At 43.3% G+C, this 17,681-nt stretch overlaps 2 protein-coding genes across 2 annotated transcripts; both read left to right on the top strand.

Annotated features, from left to right (window-relative positions):
- Positions 1–322: 322 nt before the first annotated feature.
- Positions 323–11,596, top strand: LOC143005350 (nuclear receptor subfamily 1 group D member 2-like). Its single transcript, XM_076156739.1, has 8 exons — positions 323–949; positions 6,423–6,737; positions 6,841–6,929; positions 7,045–7,189; positions 8,843–9,417; positions 9,704–9,889; positions 9,992–10,202; positions 10,318–11,596. The coding sequence occupies exons 1-8, from the start codon at positions 880–882 to the stop codon at positions 10,512–10,514; spliced, it is 1,788 nt and encodes a 595-aa protein (XP_076012854.1). The 5' UTR covers positions 323–879; the 3' UTR covers positions 10,515–11,596.
- A 2,410-nt stretch (positions 11,597–14,006) lies between these two features.
- faim2b (Fas apoptotic inhibitory molecule 2b) lies at positions 14,007–17,671 on the top strand. Its single transcript, XM_076156788.1, has 12 exons — positions 14,007–14,395; positions 14,544–14,604; positions 15,241–15,308; positions 15,403–15,467; positions 15,555–15,608; positions 15,705–15,755; positions 15,836–15,875; positions 15,989–16,026; positions 16,670–16,757; positions 16,859–16,954; positions 17,161–17,214; positions 17,323–17,671. Exons 1-12 carry the CDS (start codon positions 14,381–14,383, stop codon positions 17,470–17,472), a joined length of 780 nt encoding a protein of 259 aa, XP_076012903.1. The 5' UTR covers positions 14,007–14,380; the 3' UTR covers positions 17,473–17,671.
- Positions 17,672–17,681: the final 10 nt, after the last annotated feature.

Consider the following 17,681-nt stretch of genomic DNA (forward strand, 5'->3'; position numbering starts at 1 on the left):
GTGGCTGCATTTTGAAGACTGCTGGCAGAGGTTGGTGGGCGCTGTCGTTACCCTACTGATTCACCGGAAGCGTGGTCGGAGTGAGACCTCTCAACGACTCCGTGCCTCGCGCTCAGGGCCGAGCCCATGCAGCTCATTAGCATAAAATGTGTGTCAGTAGGGCAGCCCGAGCTCACATGCCATGCGCACATGTTGTAGCGCTTTTAAGCAGCATTCCAGTGTGGAGCAAGTACAATGTGCCTAATGCACGCGGGGGCTCTCCGCCAATCAGAACGTGAGAAAGAGTTAAAAAAAAAAAAGGCCGGGGGTGTGTGGGTGGAAGGGTGGCGTGTCTGCGTGCGAGCGAGCGAGTGCGTGTGTGTGACAGAGGGAGAGAGAGAGCGAGAGAGAGAAATAGGCAGTTGAAGGGACACACACATATACACACACAACACGGTCACATTTCTCAGGCACCTGAAAACGTGCTGGACTTAGTGGGACGCATGCTGCGTATTGACGCGTGGGGGAGTGTTTAAACTACTTCCACACTTCTGTCGTGTTTTGATGGTGACTGTACATGTCAAGCAGTTGAGTGCCGTTGGACCTCTTTAATTCACAGAACCCCCACCACTACGTTCCAGTGATCTCCTCCCATTATAAGGTGTGCAGACGGAGAGGACGGTTGCATTTACTGCTCTATGGACGTTTTCTCTTGGATTCACTTGCATCAAATAGTGACGTTAGAGTTTATTTTCTTTGCTGATCGGGTTTTTTTCTTAAAGAGCCTCCAGACGGTCTGATCTTTGGGATAACCTCTATACAGCTAGGCAGCTCATGACCATTTTACCTGTATCAACCAAACTCTTCACCGACACGCAGAGGCAGCAAGCCCAGCATTAAATGCCCGCATTTTACAGCACGGAACGGAACAACAGCGACCCACTTGAAAACATGGAGAACAGCCCCGGCGGTAAGTCAGCTTTATATGTTCTCGTAATTATATATTAAGTTGATTTATTTTGAAGTGGATTGTACATTGTTTTAGACGGTGGATGCGTTAAGCGTCTCTGTTGGCACTGCCATATGTAGATGTATCCGCAGGAATGACAGCGGAGATTATGTTTCACAATTTGATTCAATTGATATCTACAAATGTTTTTATTTTATTTGTATATTTTTTTAATCGCATTTCTGAAGCATAATTCCATATATGCACCGTTTAAGTTTGCAATTCTCGATGGAGGTCTACGTTGTGCTCCTACAATGTTAAAACATAATCTGCATGGAAATGAGATGGTGACAGCCCCCCTCTCCCACACCCACACACGAGGTGGTTAGATGTGTGTCTGTGTGTGCGGCATGCCTGGCTATTGACTGTACTGAAGCTGTCTGGCGTTTAGCTTGTTGCCCGGGGTTTCAGGACTAGCCGGAATTGACCGAATGTCCGAGTGCGCACAAGGAGGACCTTTCTCCGATCTTTGCAGTGGACTCGATGCTCTGCATGAAAACAAACCCAAAAAATACACCCTGGCCTATCTGGCACATTGTACAGTAGCATCTAATTTTACATTACAATTTTTTTATTTATATATCTATTTTATCCTTTTGATGCGTCGTCGTGATCGCCGTATCGCTCATTTTATGCCATGGGTTAAATGCGGCGAAGATGTGCAAGTTGGAGCAGCTACGCACATATCGGATGTTGCGGCATATGTATGAATGACGTGTGTGTTACTTTGTACCAACGGCTGCACGTCACCCTCATAATCGACAAAAGCTAAGGTGAGGCGAGGTGTGGTGTTTTTCCCCCATCACACACATGTGTAGCGACTATGGTTGTCAAGGAATAGTCACGCCCACCGACCTAAACAAGCACCCGTGCCAATTGTTTCAATGCGCTGGCCATGACTAAAAGGGCGATCTGTGAAGGAAAAATGTGAACAGGTCAAACACGTGACTCGTGGTTTATATCTAAAGGCGGAAGTTAATGATAACCCACGGTTCACCACAATCTAAGTATGATAATTTCCTTTTATTTCCGTGACTTGTCATATTGCATTGACGGTCAAAGGGCGATGTCGTTAATATAAACTAGCATATTCTCGTTAGACATCATTTCAAAATGAGGCTGCTCTGCGTCTTCGCTCATTAGCATAACGTTTCTCCGCCCAGGGGCATCCTGGGTAGCGGAGGGTTCGTGATAATGTTGGAATCACGCGCCAGAGTTTTAATACGCACCCGCCTCTACTCGAGCTGACAGCACGTGTATGAACCCCAGCCTCCACGTGCGGCGCGTGATTCCCTGGCCCCGCCTCCACCGGTCGTTCCTCTGCAGCTCGAGCGGGGATTCCTGTTTGTGCATAGCTTGGTCAGTGGGTCACTGGCGGTTAAATGCCCTGTTCAACCCCCTGGTTACTGGGTTGGAATAGTAACCAGTGATTAAATCCCACTGTATTGAAAATGAGTGTTGCTATGTTCCTTCTGGAAGCCACAGAGTAATTTAACCTACATTTTGCAAGCCAACTTTGGGAAGTAGGTGACCTGGCTAACCGGCTCCTCCTACTAATACAGTGTGACGCATCTTTAATTTTGGTAGCAGCATTCTTGAATTTACAGGTTTGAACTTGACATTTACATCAGACTACCTATCAACATTTAGATTTCAAAGCAATTTAGGGATCATATTTCTTTCTACTAAAGTTCTTCATCATATTCTTCCATGCCAGAAACAACTTGTGTTTTCCATTTAACATTGAATGGCTTTTTAGCCAGAGACAAATGGCTTCAAAATCAATCCCATTATTTCAATGCGCTTTTTAAATTGAATAATTGTTTCATGTCTGCTTACACTAAGCATTGTGCTGCCGATCCAGCTTCATCCATGTGGAGGAATATTGTTATGTCGATCTGAACTGAAGGAAGAATGTTGGACACAATAGTGTGTTTATGTTCTTTTTCGGAAGGATGGGACATTTTAGACAGCGTAGAAAGACAGGACAACTTGTGAGAGTTTCGGACAGATTATGCCTTTAAGATTACATACACAGCCTAAACATTATTTGTTACTTTTGTGAGAGGAAGTGGGGTGCTGCTCTATCCCCTCCTTCACATTTTGTCTGTAGTCAGCTGTTGTTATTGGGCACAGTTCTTGCACTTATCCTATTTGGTGTCATTGTTGAATTATTGGTAGCCTTGATAAACCAATGCCCCTGTCTTCATGGCAATAACACTGTGTGGTCGGTGTTATAGGTTCAGGCATAAATAAGTCATAGAATAATCATTAAATGCCTTAATCACAGTGTACTACAATATCCGTCTGCTAAAAGGATGATGGATGACGTAATTTAGTGTTGAGTGAGCTGACCCTCTGACCTAAAGCCATGACTGATATCTGAATAGTTTGAGCTTTTAGTGATGACAGATACAAAAAGGATATTGGATGAGTTTGGAAGACGAGCTTCACAAGGCTTCGTTCGCCCGTCACCATCTAAATGCATCCTGGACGTCATTTGCGATAGCCGGATGAATAGCTGAATGTCAGGAAAGAGTTCTGATGCCAGCACTGAAACCAGATTCCTTGTGCTCAGTGCCATGGCAGATGATCACGCAGCCAGCTAAGTCACGATAAAAGCCAAACCAAGGATGAGAGATTGAATTTCTATCCAGATCGAGTATACCCTGCATCTCCTAGTCTATTAAACATTAATGAGTAAGCCTGGGTGACCTAGATCACTATAAAATGTTTCTGTTAAACTTTGGACAAATAAAAGCATATAAACCAGAGCAAAGAATATTGACCTATTGATGTGTTGTCTTTTACAGATTCCCTAGATATTCATGGGATATATAATTAAAGAATCATTTCTTTCAAATGTTCCATTAATAGCCACATGACATCTAGCCAATTGTTTCACGTGGAGTAAGTCCATTGCTCATGCGCAGCTGTAAACACTCGCACGGAAAGGACAGGCAACTCGAATTTAGGGAGTGTTTTCCCCACACACACACATGGGACATGGGTGGTGTTTACACTAGTGACATATAAATGCTTGCCCAGGGGGTGAGGCCTATGAGAGGGAAAGCCAGGGTAGATTTGCAATGGGAGGAGCTGCATAGGGTTTTGTTTATTCTGCAGCTCTAGTGTCCCTGTGTGCCTCTATATGTCACATGTTGAAACCTGTGCCTGCCATATTACCAGAGGTCCGTCTGGCACCTGGTCAGAGCACATTCCATGAAATTGCTATAAGCCCACTGAATATGTAATCTTTACACAAGTGGGGCGGGGATGTGATGGTGAATGTACAGAAGGGAGGCGTGGACTTGGTCACAATAGGGCGTTATCCTGTCTTTTCTGGGCAATGCACATGCCTATAGGCGTTTACTGCCCTCCCACACACACACACACAGGTGAGCACACAGACACACACACAAGGCTATGTCTGTGTGTATATAATCTGTGTAAATGCGTGGTGTGTGTGAAGTCATTAACTGGAACTGTCACCACCCAGAAGTCATCCATCCCTGACTAACTTACATTCAGCCTCAACACGTGTAAGCTGTGGAATTAAGGAGGCAGTGTGAGCTAAACGGCAATGCAGCACGTGTTTGCTCAAGGAGAGACGGCACAAGAGGCTTTTTCCCCCCATGAGTCAAGGTCCTTAAGTGGAAATGTGCTCGGAAAGAATATGTAAACCATTTAAAGGTCTTGTTACTGTTTAAATAATATGGCCACTCAAGTTAGACTAACCACTGCTTATCTCGCACGCAGGAACCTGTTGGTCCAACTAGAGTATAAAGCTGATATCGAAGCTGGTGTTTGTTGTTTTACAGGTTCCTCATTAAAGATATATTCCATTGATGAAAATACTAGGAATGAGAAGTATGTAGATTGTGTATGAGGTTGGCATTTACACCAGTCAGGACAGAATCGGAGGGGCAAGGGAGTATTTCTGGATATATTAAGTTATTTCCTTTATTTATTTTACTGTAAACGGTGAAAATAACAATTAAAGATGATGTCAGGATTTAAAAGTGTGTGAATGAGCTCTGGTGGCTTTGTCCTCTTCACATTCATTTACATCCACAATGTAGATGATAGATAATGTAGGTGTTTAAATACAGTGTTACACTGTGTGTGGTCTTCTGTACAGTTTCTATTGGCTCTGTGAAATGCAGCTCCATCCTTAAGGCAGCCTTGAACTTCTCACGTTCCCTCCCTCTGTATTCGCAGCATTAAATCCCCCTCTCTTTCAAACGTGATCGGCCCTAGCGCTTGTTATTGTACTGCTGCTGTTGTCTACACGGGACTGCGCAAAGAGCCTTGTGAGCCAGGCGGGAACTGTGTCAACAGTCCATGTGAGCTCCCGGTCAGGTGGCTGGTGGATAGATGGCTCTGCAGGCCTGGAGCCAATGTGGGGAGGGAGGAGGAGGAGGAAGGAGGGATGATAAAGGAGGGGGCTGGAGGAGGGAGGGGAGACAGGCTCTGAGCTGAGGGAGCAGGCAGGCAGCTGGCTGGCTCGGGCTGCACGTGAGGGGCAGGCTCTCATCATGCAGGGAAGAACACACGTCTGCAAAACAAGAGGATGTTGAGCGCGTTATGCCGAGGCGTAACGGGGCGCTTCGGCCTTGACGTGACTGTATATCCAGCAGAGGTTCATGTGTCTGTGGTAAATCACGGGTACAGTGACCTTAGCTGACATGAAAAAAACACATTTTGTATAGTTGAATCGTGACATTGGTAAAATATGATTGGAATATAAACATATATACCTATATATTTATAGACCCTTAATTTGTAGTATTGTCCTGATGCTTCTGGTTTGGTCAGTTAAATGACTCATAGTGCTCCTGCAGTATTTCGGGCTTACATAGTACATGCATGAGTCACTTTGCTATTATCTTGTCAAAGCCAGGTTGTTTGGCTTACTGAGCTGACTCACTTACTGAGTGACGCATTGATACACTGTCATACCGCTTCGAACGTCTGTAATTAATCTACCGCATTAGACCATTCAGCTTTCCATGATGCAAAGAGAAATATTTATTTCTGCTTTGTTGTAGCGGCCTGTATTCATTGACGCCAAACTCTCCACAGGATTTTCAGAATGTAAAAGTATATATATAAACATACTGACACCTTTTCAAGCCCATGGCATGACTTGTTTGACTCAGATGTCCATTAGCTTAGGTCAGAAAGACACGGCAGAGCAGAGCAGGTTTGAAGATTAAGTGTTCTATCTGTGTCATTTTTAAATTATTCATCAGATCAAATTTCTCTTGTCCCAACACGATCAGGGTTCTGTTTGCCTTTGTGAAACTCTGCCAAGTCAATCCATTGGCTCAAAGTAGAGCATTGCTCAACACTTGTGTTCCCGTCTACAGTGTGCGTGCAGACACAGACCCAGATAAAATGAATGAGCATTTGTCCGTCTTTGTCCTTCCAGGTGGTGTCATCTTGTATGCTGGCTCATCTGGCAGTGCCAGTCCCAGTCCTGGCAGCCCCTCAAGTGGATACCAGACCCAGTCACCCTCCTCCCACTCCCAGCCTTCGTCCCCAGAGGGTGTCTCCTTTCAGGAGATTGGGTCCCTGAAGCAGAGAAGGGAACGTGGGGGAGGATCCCCCCCTTCCCCCAAAAGGGTCTTCCATTTTCCTGAAGTGAACAATGCTCCAGTCACCCAAATTACAGCAGCATCACCTGCGGCCTACAATCATCCCACAGTGGCCAAGAGACCTTGTGGTTTTACTGGCACATTCACCAGTAAGTACATAATTTATTTACACTCTTACCTGTTCTGTATTTACCCGTCAGTTTGTTTATGGTCTTTTATCCCTTTGGTAACATATTTATGACTCTTTTACAGAAACTGGAGGCATGGTGCTTCTGTGTAAAGTGTGTGGTGACATTGCATCTGGCTTCCACTATGGTGTCCACGCCTGTGAGGGCTGCAAGGTGAGACCCACTATCTATTGCGTTTTTATCACATCTTCTTTTTTTGTCACTAAATATACTGCATACACACCAAGGTGCATACTTAATTTCTTCTTCTTCTACCTCCTTCCTCCAGGGTTTTTTCCGACGCAGCATCCAGCAGAATATCCACTACAAGATGTGTGTAAAGAATGAAAATTGTCTGATCATGCGCATGAACCGAAACCGCTGCCAGCACTGCCGCTTCAAGAAGTGTCTCTCTGTGGGCATGTCCAGAGATGGTAAGAGACAGTTTCTGTTCTGTATGTTCTAATGGGAAACCGTCATCAAACGTCAGACCTCAAATATTAAAAGTAATTCCTAGCAGCCGAATGACGATTCTCTAGTTGTCGTTTTTTAATTAATTTGAAGAACTGTACTGTCTGACTGGTCATTTCCGTCCTCATGTTCTCGTCTCTGTTCTTTCCCTGAGCTCCTCTCCGTGTCCTTTGTTCCCCTTTGTCGTCCTCTGTCCTTGCTCTGGTGTCTGATTTATGAAAAGAGGAGCACCAGAGTCCCAGTAGTCATCAGTCATGGAGAAACTGTGACAAAATGTAGTTTATTTTGGGAAATTGGGGCACAGAGCTTTTGGCGACCCCACGTGTCTGATTGCAGCGCTCTCTCTCTCTCTCTCCGATTACTTCTCCGCCGTCTTTGGAAACATAATGATATTCGGTCCTGTTAATCATACAAAACAACAAACCTGGCTCTATAGTTTAAAAGCATATCAGCGCAGTAATTTGTCTCGACTCTACAGTTTCTCCTGCAGCGCTCGTGTCTCCGGGGACGCGACTAAACTAGGTGATCATAAATCATGGATTTTCTGGAGTAAACATATTTAGGCGACCCAAAAAAGCCAAAAAGCAGGAGTGAAAAATCACCTGCAGATAAATCAGAGTGCGCCGGGCTCAACATTCAAAGAGGATTTTTTAAATCACCATAGTCAAATTAAAAAGAGAATTAAATGGGAACATGTTCTTGGTTTGACCCGGCCCCAAAATCGTAACATTCCTCTATTCTTGCTGTATTTTCACATCAGTTAATCATTGCGCAATCTCCGCTCATGGATCAGTCCCAACTGATTGGTCTTTACTTAACCTATAACGCCGTCAATTCTCCTCTCTTACCTACTTCTCTTGTCTTATTCACCTTTGCCCCCCCCTACTCATTCTGTCATTTTGCTAACATTCGGCTCGATGCTGTTGACCCAGTGACCTACTTCAAAAGGAAAGAGAGAGCGACTGCTTTAACCAGCGCTCGCACAGATTGGGGGAGGCAGTGCGGGATACAGCAAACTAAAAATAGGTCTGTCAGTGGAGGTGCAGTGTGCAAAAGGGGAGGAGGAGGGAGGATTGGAAGGATGGAGAAGAGGATGAAGCAGAGCAGACAGATGAGAGGAAGGCTTTAGTGTCCGTATTGTATTAACACCAGTGAACGACAGAGTAATCAGAGACGGTGAAAAGGTTTTGGGGATTAGCGTTCCAAACAGAGATTATATGAAAAATACTGAGCTGTTCATCTGCAGCGTCTTGTGGAAATCATTTTAAATGTCTTCCTCTGCTTTGGTCCTCGAGTATCACAACCCTGCGTAGTATCCGTCCCTCGCTGCCCTCACACACCTGGTTAGCTAGTGGAGAGTTGGTGTCTGCGAAATTTGAATAGGCTAAACACACCTGACTTCCAGTAGCTAAACAGGTGTGGATGGAGCAGGGAGAGATGGAAACTATGCAGCACCAGGGCCAAGGTGGATCCCCTGATAGCTGCCTGACTGTGGTGTTGCCGCCATTCAAAGGCCTTTACAGATCATTGTGTGATTAGAAAGCTGGAATTAGCAGTGATACTTGTGCGAAATGTCAGCGCTTGCTAACACAGGATCGCCCTCTTTGTTTCCTCAGCTGTGCGTTTTGGCCGCATCCCAAAAAGGGAGAAACAGAGACTGCTGGATGAGATGCAGAGCTACATGAACAGCCTCAACGAGTCGGCTTCCCTGGAAATGGAGACAACTCCCGCCGACGCCCCCTGCAGTCCGCAGAACCTGTCGAACGAAGCGTTTGCGGCCAGATCGCAGTCTTACCATGGCAACTTTGTCAACAGCGAAGAGAAACCACTCAAAATGGTCGCCAGCAGCAACAACAACAACCACCACCACAACAACGCAGCGCAGGAAGCTTCTCACTCGCACGCTGCAGCCCACAGACGGCATCAGCCCCATTCCAGTTCCACCCAAGGGGAGCAGTCCAGCCTGACGTCCGGCTACCACGTCCCCACACGCTGCCCCGTGGACTCCAACACCCACAACTCTAGTGCTAACACTGACAATGCCAAATACACCTACGCCCCCAGTCAGTGCCCAGTCAGAGACAGCTTATCATCTCAGTCCTTCTTGGCCAATGAGAACAGCTCTCATTCCAGCGATTCCCAGAACCAAAGCTCCTGTCCTTGGAAGCTGAACGGAGGAGCCAAAGTGTTGGTGAGTCTTATTTTTAGCCTGTTTTTTGTCTCAGCCATAAACTGCACTGTAATTAGTACGTCTTTAGTTTTGGCCGATAACGTTAATTACAAAACACTGGATACATTTTTAGGTCCAATCTCAAAATGTTATCATGCCAGACAAACCTGTTATCTTAGATTCTTGATCTCCCTCAGTTTTCCTATAATTGCAGAAGGCTCACTCTGCAAAATGTGCTGTATCTCATGATTCAATCAGTCTACTATGTATATTAATCGCTTCCTGTCCTCTCCTCTCTCGTTATCAGGCGTGTCCACTCAATTCATGTCCCGTGGCTCCAGCCAGTCGCTCCAGTCAAGAGATTTGGGAGTCTTTCTCCCAGTGCTTCACCCCAGCTGTCAAAGAAGTGGTCGAGTTTGCCAAGAGCATCCCAGGCTTCCAGAGTCTCAGCCAGCACGACCAAGTCATGCTGCTCAAATCTGGCACTTTCCAGGTACAACCAAGCACAATTTGTTGTAATTGAACTCTCTTTATGTTTCGTCTCATACGGTTTGTAGACCTGTTGGATGCTGACCTGGTTTGCTTCTGTCTATAGGTTTTGATGGTGAGGTTCTGCTCACTGTTCGACGCCAAGGCAAGGACTGTTACTTTCCTCAACGGGCAGACCTACTCCCTGGCATCGCTGAGAGCTCTGGGCATGGGCTCCTTATTGGACGCCATGTTCGACTTCAGCGACAAGCTCAGATCTTTGGGTCTTGAGCCAGACGAGATGGCGCTGTTCATGGCTGTTGTGCTGGTGTCTGCAGGTAAAGACAAACGCACAAACATGCACACATACCACAAGTATGTAGATTTCAGGGCACACGTTTCCTCATCTCCTGGTTTCTAACCTCTACCCCCTCCTTCCTTTCTCCCCCTCAGATCGCTCTGGCATCGTCGAGGTTGGAGCAGTAGAGCAACTGCAAGAGAATCTAATAAAAGCCCTGCGCTCCCTCATCACTCATCGGCGCCCGGATGACACCACCCTCTTCCCCAAGCTGCTGCTGCGTCTGCCAGACCTGCGCACCCTGAACAACATGCACTCCGACAAGCTGTTGGCCTTCCGCATCGATCCTTGAATTGGGAGAGCCACAGGTATCCGCCGTGGAGAACTTCCTCGCTTCCCATGCGAGCCTAGGCTGCCCAAGTCACTTGGCCTTTTGATGGATAGTTGTGGTGGGAGCTGTGCCAAGTCTGACACGTGACTGAACGGAACGGGAAAATATCAGTAAAGGACGTGGGCACAGCAGGAGGTCGGGCTCTCGTGAACTAGATAAAAAATGCAAAGTCTCCAGATGCTTCCAGGACTGAAAAAAAGACCATATTCTCCATTGTGTTTCTTCGAGTCAACATTCATTTTCAGTACCAACTCATCACCTCTCCCTCCCTGGTGATCGTCGGCGGCAGTTATTCCGAAGACCAAAAAGTGAGAAATAGTTGTTCTCTTTCGAAATTCCACATCTCTCCTCACTTTGTCCTCTGAGATCTCACACCGCTGGCGAGGAAGGAAGCACAGACTCATTTTCCAGAGAAGAGTTGAATATGTACAGACATTTACAACAACCATGATTTCTTACCGTTCATTTATGCTGCGAGGGTAAATGAAATTTTCCATGCTTTCATATAGAAGCTGAAATCAATATAAAGTCTATGATATTGCAATAGAAATGTCTAACACACAGGTGCAGGTTGCATAATGCACTGTTGGAACGACCTAAGCTATTTTCAGAATATATACAGTACCATCATGTCGAGTTTCCTGGAACATTACACGTTTGTGCTTGTTGAGAGATTTTTATGAAATGAGGGCAATCAGGGAGAAATGACTGGTCAGCTCAGACCATGATCGATGGGACATATTGTGTGTTAAAAGTGCTCTGTTGTAAATATTGTATATACTCTTTCTGCTTGGTTTGTACTGTTAGTTTGCAGAATCTTGCATATGTAAATGAAGGTAGTATTGTATGAAGTTAACATAATTGAAAACACATTAGATTGTTCTACTGACTGCAAAGCTTTTAAAAAGTATAAGCTTTTAATTTTGAAAGTATGTAACTGAAATATATGTATTGTCAGTTGATTGCATCACCTTGTGAATATTTTGTAAATGTTTTATGATATACCATAGAGTACCATTATTAAATAACATGATATAAAATTTTCCCTTTCTTCATCTTTTCCTTTCTTAATGCGAGTTTAATATCAGCATTGCCGAGGCATACCATAGAGCCGTATCCTAGCAACAGCTGCAATCGGCCAATCGGGCTCCAGGTCTTCAGAGCCATTAGTGGCGTTATCGCAAACAAGAAACATCACTTGAGGCATGAGTGTGTGTGTGTGTGTGGTCATTTCAAAGATTAAATTGTGTTTGAACTACAAACCCAGACTGAGGAAGATGATCAGCTGTGACCTTTCAGTTTAAACAACATGCTGGTGTAACACAGACTGGATGAGTGTGGGTTAAGTGGAGACATACATGTGTAAAGGCTCTGGAGGCAGAAAGTAAAGGTGCCAGACTTTATAAGGAGAAGCCCGATTTAGATGGCAGGAGGTTGTTAAGGCGACCGATGAAAGACTGAAACACATATTTCCATAAATTATAATATAATTCCTGTCTCTCTGGCAGGCAAATTTATTGCTTGGGAGGAACCAGTCGGTAAACGTATTTGGAATTTGGAAACATTTCCAGAAACAGTGGCTGTGGCCTTCAGAATTCTCCACAATGAGCATAATCCTCTTAATCACTTAACCACGTCATATTTTTTCCAAATCGATTCGAATCGACGCATGTGGTGCCTTTATTGGTCATGTGTGCATATTTGTGATTTATTTGTCGATAATTTAGTTGATTTACCTATGGACAAAACAGAGCAGCAGCAGTAATTTGACAGATTTATAGATTTAGATTGATTTATATTTTTAGTATCCCAGAGGTAATTATGGAGGGAAATAGTCTCATCTAGATTACATGTATTTTTAAGATGGATATCAGGAATCACATTACTAACTCTTATTCTCAAAGCTGCATCAGAAAAACCCCTCATATCTTTCATGTCCTGGAGGAACATGGAAAAAGGGAAGCGTGCCAACCTCTGTGACGTCTGCACTTCATATTGAGGTCATCTCCTGCCACCTGCTGGACAGAATGATAACTGCAGCAACTCATTTTGACAAACGTTCAAAACATATGTCAACATTGTCACAGCAAATATTTGTACAGCTGACTTGACCAAATAGATGACTACATATCGGAAATGATCTACGGTGTATTCAGTTTCACCAACATTTGTGACAAACAGCGTCCTTGCCATGTTAGTGTGTCCTCTTCTGTATAAAATTGATACAACCTACGTGTTTGTTTTTTATTTGTGTCTTTTTAAATCATACACCAATTAAAGGAACTAATTTTTCTGGAATTTTGGAACTTTTAAGCAAGGTAAATAGCTTTTTGTATATGTGTTGCTACTTTGATTATCCCTAGATTCTATTTGAATCCAGTAACTATGTTCAGCGTATCCTGTACTTATGGCGCCCTCTGGTGGTGCGGCCGATGGCGAAGGAAGCTTCTATTGAAATTGATTGAAATCTACAGAGGTACAGTATTGCAATCGTTTTTAGATTTAATATTTTCTGCATTTTAAGTAGGAATTACATTTTAAAGTGCCCACTCACCCCAAATTTGAGCACAGCTCACATATAAGGTTTTTAATCGTCATTATTACTCTATTCTATTTTATTATGTTATTTTATTTTATTTTACAGTGTGTTTTACTTGGTTTTATAGATTTGAGAACCACTAGCATAGATCAATCCACCACAAACAAATGCTGCCATGTACATGGTTAGTCAGAAATGTCTAATTAACAGGGAATGAATTAATATATGGATGAATTAATGGACAAACAAAACAGTGAATAGTGGATCCAAACAGGCCACCATAGTTTATTAATCTCAGCTGTAAACTTGACCCTACACACTGAAGTACGAGCATCATCCTGGGTTGACAATCTCATTCATTCACTCAGCAGATGAAAGACTAAATGAGATTTTTTTTTTGATACATCTGGATCAGTATTGTCAAAATGTGTGTCTATAAGTGCTCTGCCTCCATTGATACAAGGGTCTTTCATCAAATCTGAAACAATTCTAAAATGTATTATTCCACTGCGTCATTTTGGCGGGGTGAAAAAAATGTAAGGTGAAAGGTGGGTGCCTGCTGGTAAAGCTCATTAATAGTGTTTGTAAGGATAAGCTGTGACCGTAATGTTCTTAACTTCCATCTTGTTAGTGTTAGTTAACACCTGTGCTGTTACTAAACCACTCTCTTATCAAAAACGTGTCATTGTTACCAAATCGGAACTATTTTGCTGATAAATATATAGCTATAAAACATATGGTTACCATTTATTGGACAAAAAAAATAGTATACTGTTCATCTACCTATAGGTGTTATATACTGTATATGAATGTGTCTGTGGTGAACTAGTTCCTCTAAATTGGGGCAGAAACGTTACACAATATGTATGTAATTTGGATATGTAACTTCTTTGAATCTGTCTGGTACATACGAGGATGATTATCTGTCCTGGGTCACTGCTGAGAAGACATATAACAGGACAGGACACCCCTATTTAGCAAAAGCAGTGGTACAGGCCTACTTCTGTCTCAGTGGTGGAAAGGACCTGGGCGCTGTTTGGACTGTCTCATTGCACAGAGGATGGGGGTGCTGTGGGATCAGGGTTAGAGAGAGATTAACCACATGAAGTCCTGTAAAGCTTCAGTGTAATCCCCACAGTACAAAGACAGTAAACACACCATCCCCTGCTTTGGAACACACTGAACAGCCAACGAGGGAGAGGAAAGGAGACTGGAATTCAGTACAAGCTTACAAACATATCATCTGTGACTAAACCCATCATCACTAAGGAGCAAAAAGGGTGAAAACATGGCAAAGGCAAAGGTATGAATATAACATTTGATTACCTCTATAGCAACTTAATGATTTGTTTCTTTATTTCTATATTTCAGCCATTTTATAGATGATGTTGATACAGTGCAGGTTCTGTAAAAGCACTCATGACTCTTTCCCACTCTACACTGTGACCCAGCAGGTGAGCACCTTGAGCAAGAGTGACAACGAGCCGCCAACTTACCAGGAGGCCACTGCAGGTAAACACAAGCCTCAGTGTAGCTCCACACATGCAGACACACACTGGAGTGATACTGAGTATAACATATAACACCAAAAACATATATCCAAATGAATTTATGTTTGAAATGAAATGATAGAATTGTAATGTACTTTTGAAAATGATCAGAATCACAAAATAATTTCTCTACATTTCCGACAAGATACCCAAAAGGCAAGCATGCTGATTTCATTGTTTACATCACAGCATCATGAACTGGTGTTCAGCTTCTTTCGTTGATTGCGTGTTTATTGCACAATAACAGACAGTATTTGAATTCTTGATTAAATGAATAACCAAAGGCTTTTATTCTAATTCCATAAAATAAACAGTGTCTTATGGCTTCCACGAAAAGGGATTTTTGTGTCATTATGTTCAGTATTTAACAAATGAGTTGATGTATCTGTATTTGTTTGAAGCGGTGCCTAGATTTGGTGCTTTCAATTTAAAATGGCAAAAGTGAAATCTATGTGCTCAGTAAATTTAGTGTCTAAGATTTAGAGACAATCAAAATTATTTAACACAAAATACGTAAAACATTTGAAGTTGTAAATATGGGAGTATTCAATAATATCTCCTCTATGGTCTCTATCCTCCTATCCTCCTATCCTCCTAGGCTATGACGAGATGGAGGCTCAGTTTGCGTGGGATGACAGACAGATCAGACAGATCTTCATCAGGAAGGTACAAAAGAAATCATTCGAAGAAAAATGAGAGAACAAAAAGATGAAATGAGAGCAAACACATTAAAGCCAAACTGCCTTGTCTCTCACTGCAGGTCTACGCCATCCTCTTGGTTCAGCTGTTAGTGTCTGTGGCGATTGTTGGCCTCTTCACATTCTGGTAAGACACTACTACATCACTATTCACACACATGGATCACAACACCACATCACTAACTGGAAGACTTGACTCTGTGTGTGTCTGCAGTGAACCTGTGAGGTTCTTCATCCAGACTCACCCTGGCTTGTACTCTACGTCTTAGTAAGTGAGCCTAGATCTTCACCCACATTATGCTACAGCACCTTTAGGTCATTAATGTGAAAGTTGATGATGTTCTGTGTCTCTCTTTGATCTCAGCATGGTGTTCCTTGTTACTTACATCGCGTTATCCTGCTGTGGCGATCTGAGGTACTTTCAAAACAAATATTCATAAAAACTCAATATTTGATGGACATACTGTATGATGCTCTTCTTTCTGCTTTCCACAGGAGGCAGTTTCCCTGGAACCTCATCCTGTTGACTCTCTTTGTAAGTATTCATCCGTAAATCATGTAGTGCATTAAATACATCACAGTATTATGTTTTCTTCACCTCACCTCATCCATAACTTTGACTCCTGTGTGTTCCTCTTTCCTTTGCAGACTCTCAGCATGTCCTTCATGATGGGTTTTGTCTCCAGGTGATAATAAAATGCAGATTTGTTTGCCTTTTTCAAAACTATGGTGGAGCATTAGACCTTTAAGAGAGATTTTGAGTATAATGTTGTACATTTTGAGGGGAAAAAAAGGGTGAGAATTGTGTGTCAGCAAGATGAAATGGACTTAGAGGCTCTGGTGAAGTTATATTCTTCAATAAGTAAATAAGGAAACAGCAGGTTAAGTATTAGAACGTTAAAACTCTCTGAATTCTCAACTTTATGCGTTTAACATTTACATTTTTTTCCTTGAAATACTACAACTTTATTTTGGAAATCTCTTTTTCCTGTCAATCAGCCCCAGTGAGTGGAGTTTTTAAAAGCTTCTAAATAAAGACAAGGTTCTTTGAAGTATCTGGTTAGATTGCTGACTGGTTTTCCAAATACTAGCAGATTTTTTATTAAAGACAGGTGGCTATTTTGTTCATTTTGTCAGTATGAACACATTATCACAGGGAGTTATGATCCAAAAAGTTATTGTTATTGTTGCCTGTTTATGTTTTTTTTACTTAAATAGAATCAGAATCAGAATCAGAATCAGCAGCTAAATGACTTTGAATCAAGTTTATTTTCTCATATTATTTCTAACTGAAGTGACTGATTGAAATCTTGTTTTGTCGCCCTTCAGCTTTTACAACTCCAAGTCTGTGCTTCTGTGCCTCGGGATCACTGCTCTGGTGTGTCTCTCTGTCACCATCTTCAGCTTCCAAACCAAGGTGAGACTTCTGGTGAGATTTCTACATTTGATCTTTGAGTGAAGAGAGCGAATCATTCATCCTCTCCTCCTCTCTTCCTCTCTTCCTCTCTCCTCCTTCAGATCGACTTCACCTCCTACCACGGCGTCCTGTTTTGCTTGTGCATGGTCATGCTTCTCTGCGCCATCTGTGTCTCCATTGTCGTCCCTTTCGGATACGTAAGTTCCCCCCTCGGTTATTTTTACGTGATCCCATCAGTATTTATCTGTGGAGACAGAGCGATGAGTGTTGGAGGTATAAATAGACGCTGAGGTGAATGAGGGCAGATTAACCCACACAGATAATCGAGGAAAGCCAGCGTCTGTCTTAAATTAGGCTCCTGTCCTTGTTAAGAAGGTTTTGTAACGCTGACCTCACACTGCAGGTTCCCTGGTTACACGCCCTCTATGCTGTTGCGGGTGCAATCCTCTTCACTATGGTGAGAAGCACACACACACAACACACACTGCATCCAAACATCAACCAGCCCAGAGTGGCATTTTTACTCCTCTTCTTCTTCTCTTTGCCCGTCTTTCTTCCTGCACAGTTCCTGGCATTTGACACTCAGTTACTGATGGGGAACAAACGTTACTCCCTCAGCCCGGAGGAATATGTCTTTGCCACACTCAGCCTCTACCTGGACATTATTTACCTGTTCACTTTCCTGCTTGCCTGCTTTGGAGGAGGCCGTGAGTGATTTCTCTCCCGATAGCATAAACTCTCGCTGCTGCGCTCTGACAGGTTGAAATGTATCTGTCACCTTTCATCTCTATCATCCATGGATCAATACAAGGAAATGACCTAGTGAGTTGAAGAGTTTGACGTCTGATTCACTGTTGTCCTGTGTGCGTTGTGCTGTGTTTGGGATTACAAAGAGTAAAAGCTCTTTTAGCTACAAACTCAGCT

This window comes from Genypterus blacodes, unplaced genomic scaffold, assembly GCF_046128005.1.
Source record: "Genypterus blacodes isolate CSIRO-AG114 ecotype Tasmania unplaced genomic scaffold, CSIRO-AGI_Gbla_v1 ptg000070l_1, whole genome shotgun sequence".
NCBI classification, from domain to species: domain Eukaryota; kingdom Metazoa; phylum Chordata; class Actinopteri; order Ophidiiformes; family Ophidiidae; genus Genypterus; species Genypterus blacodes.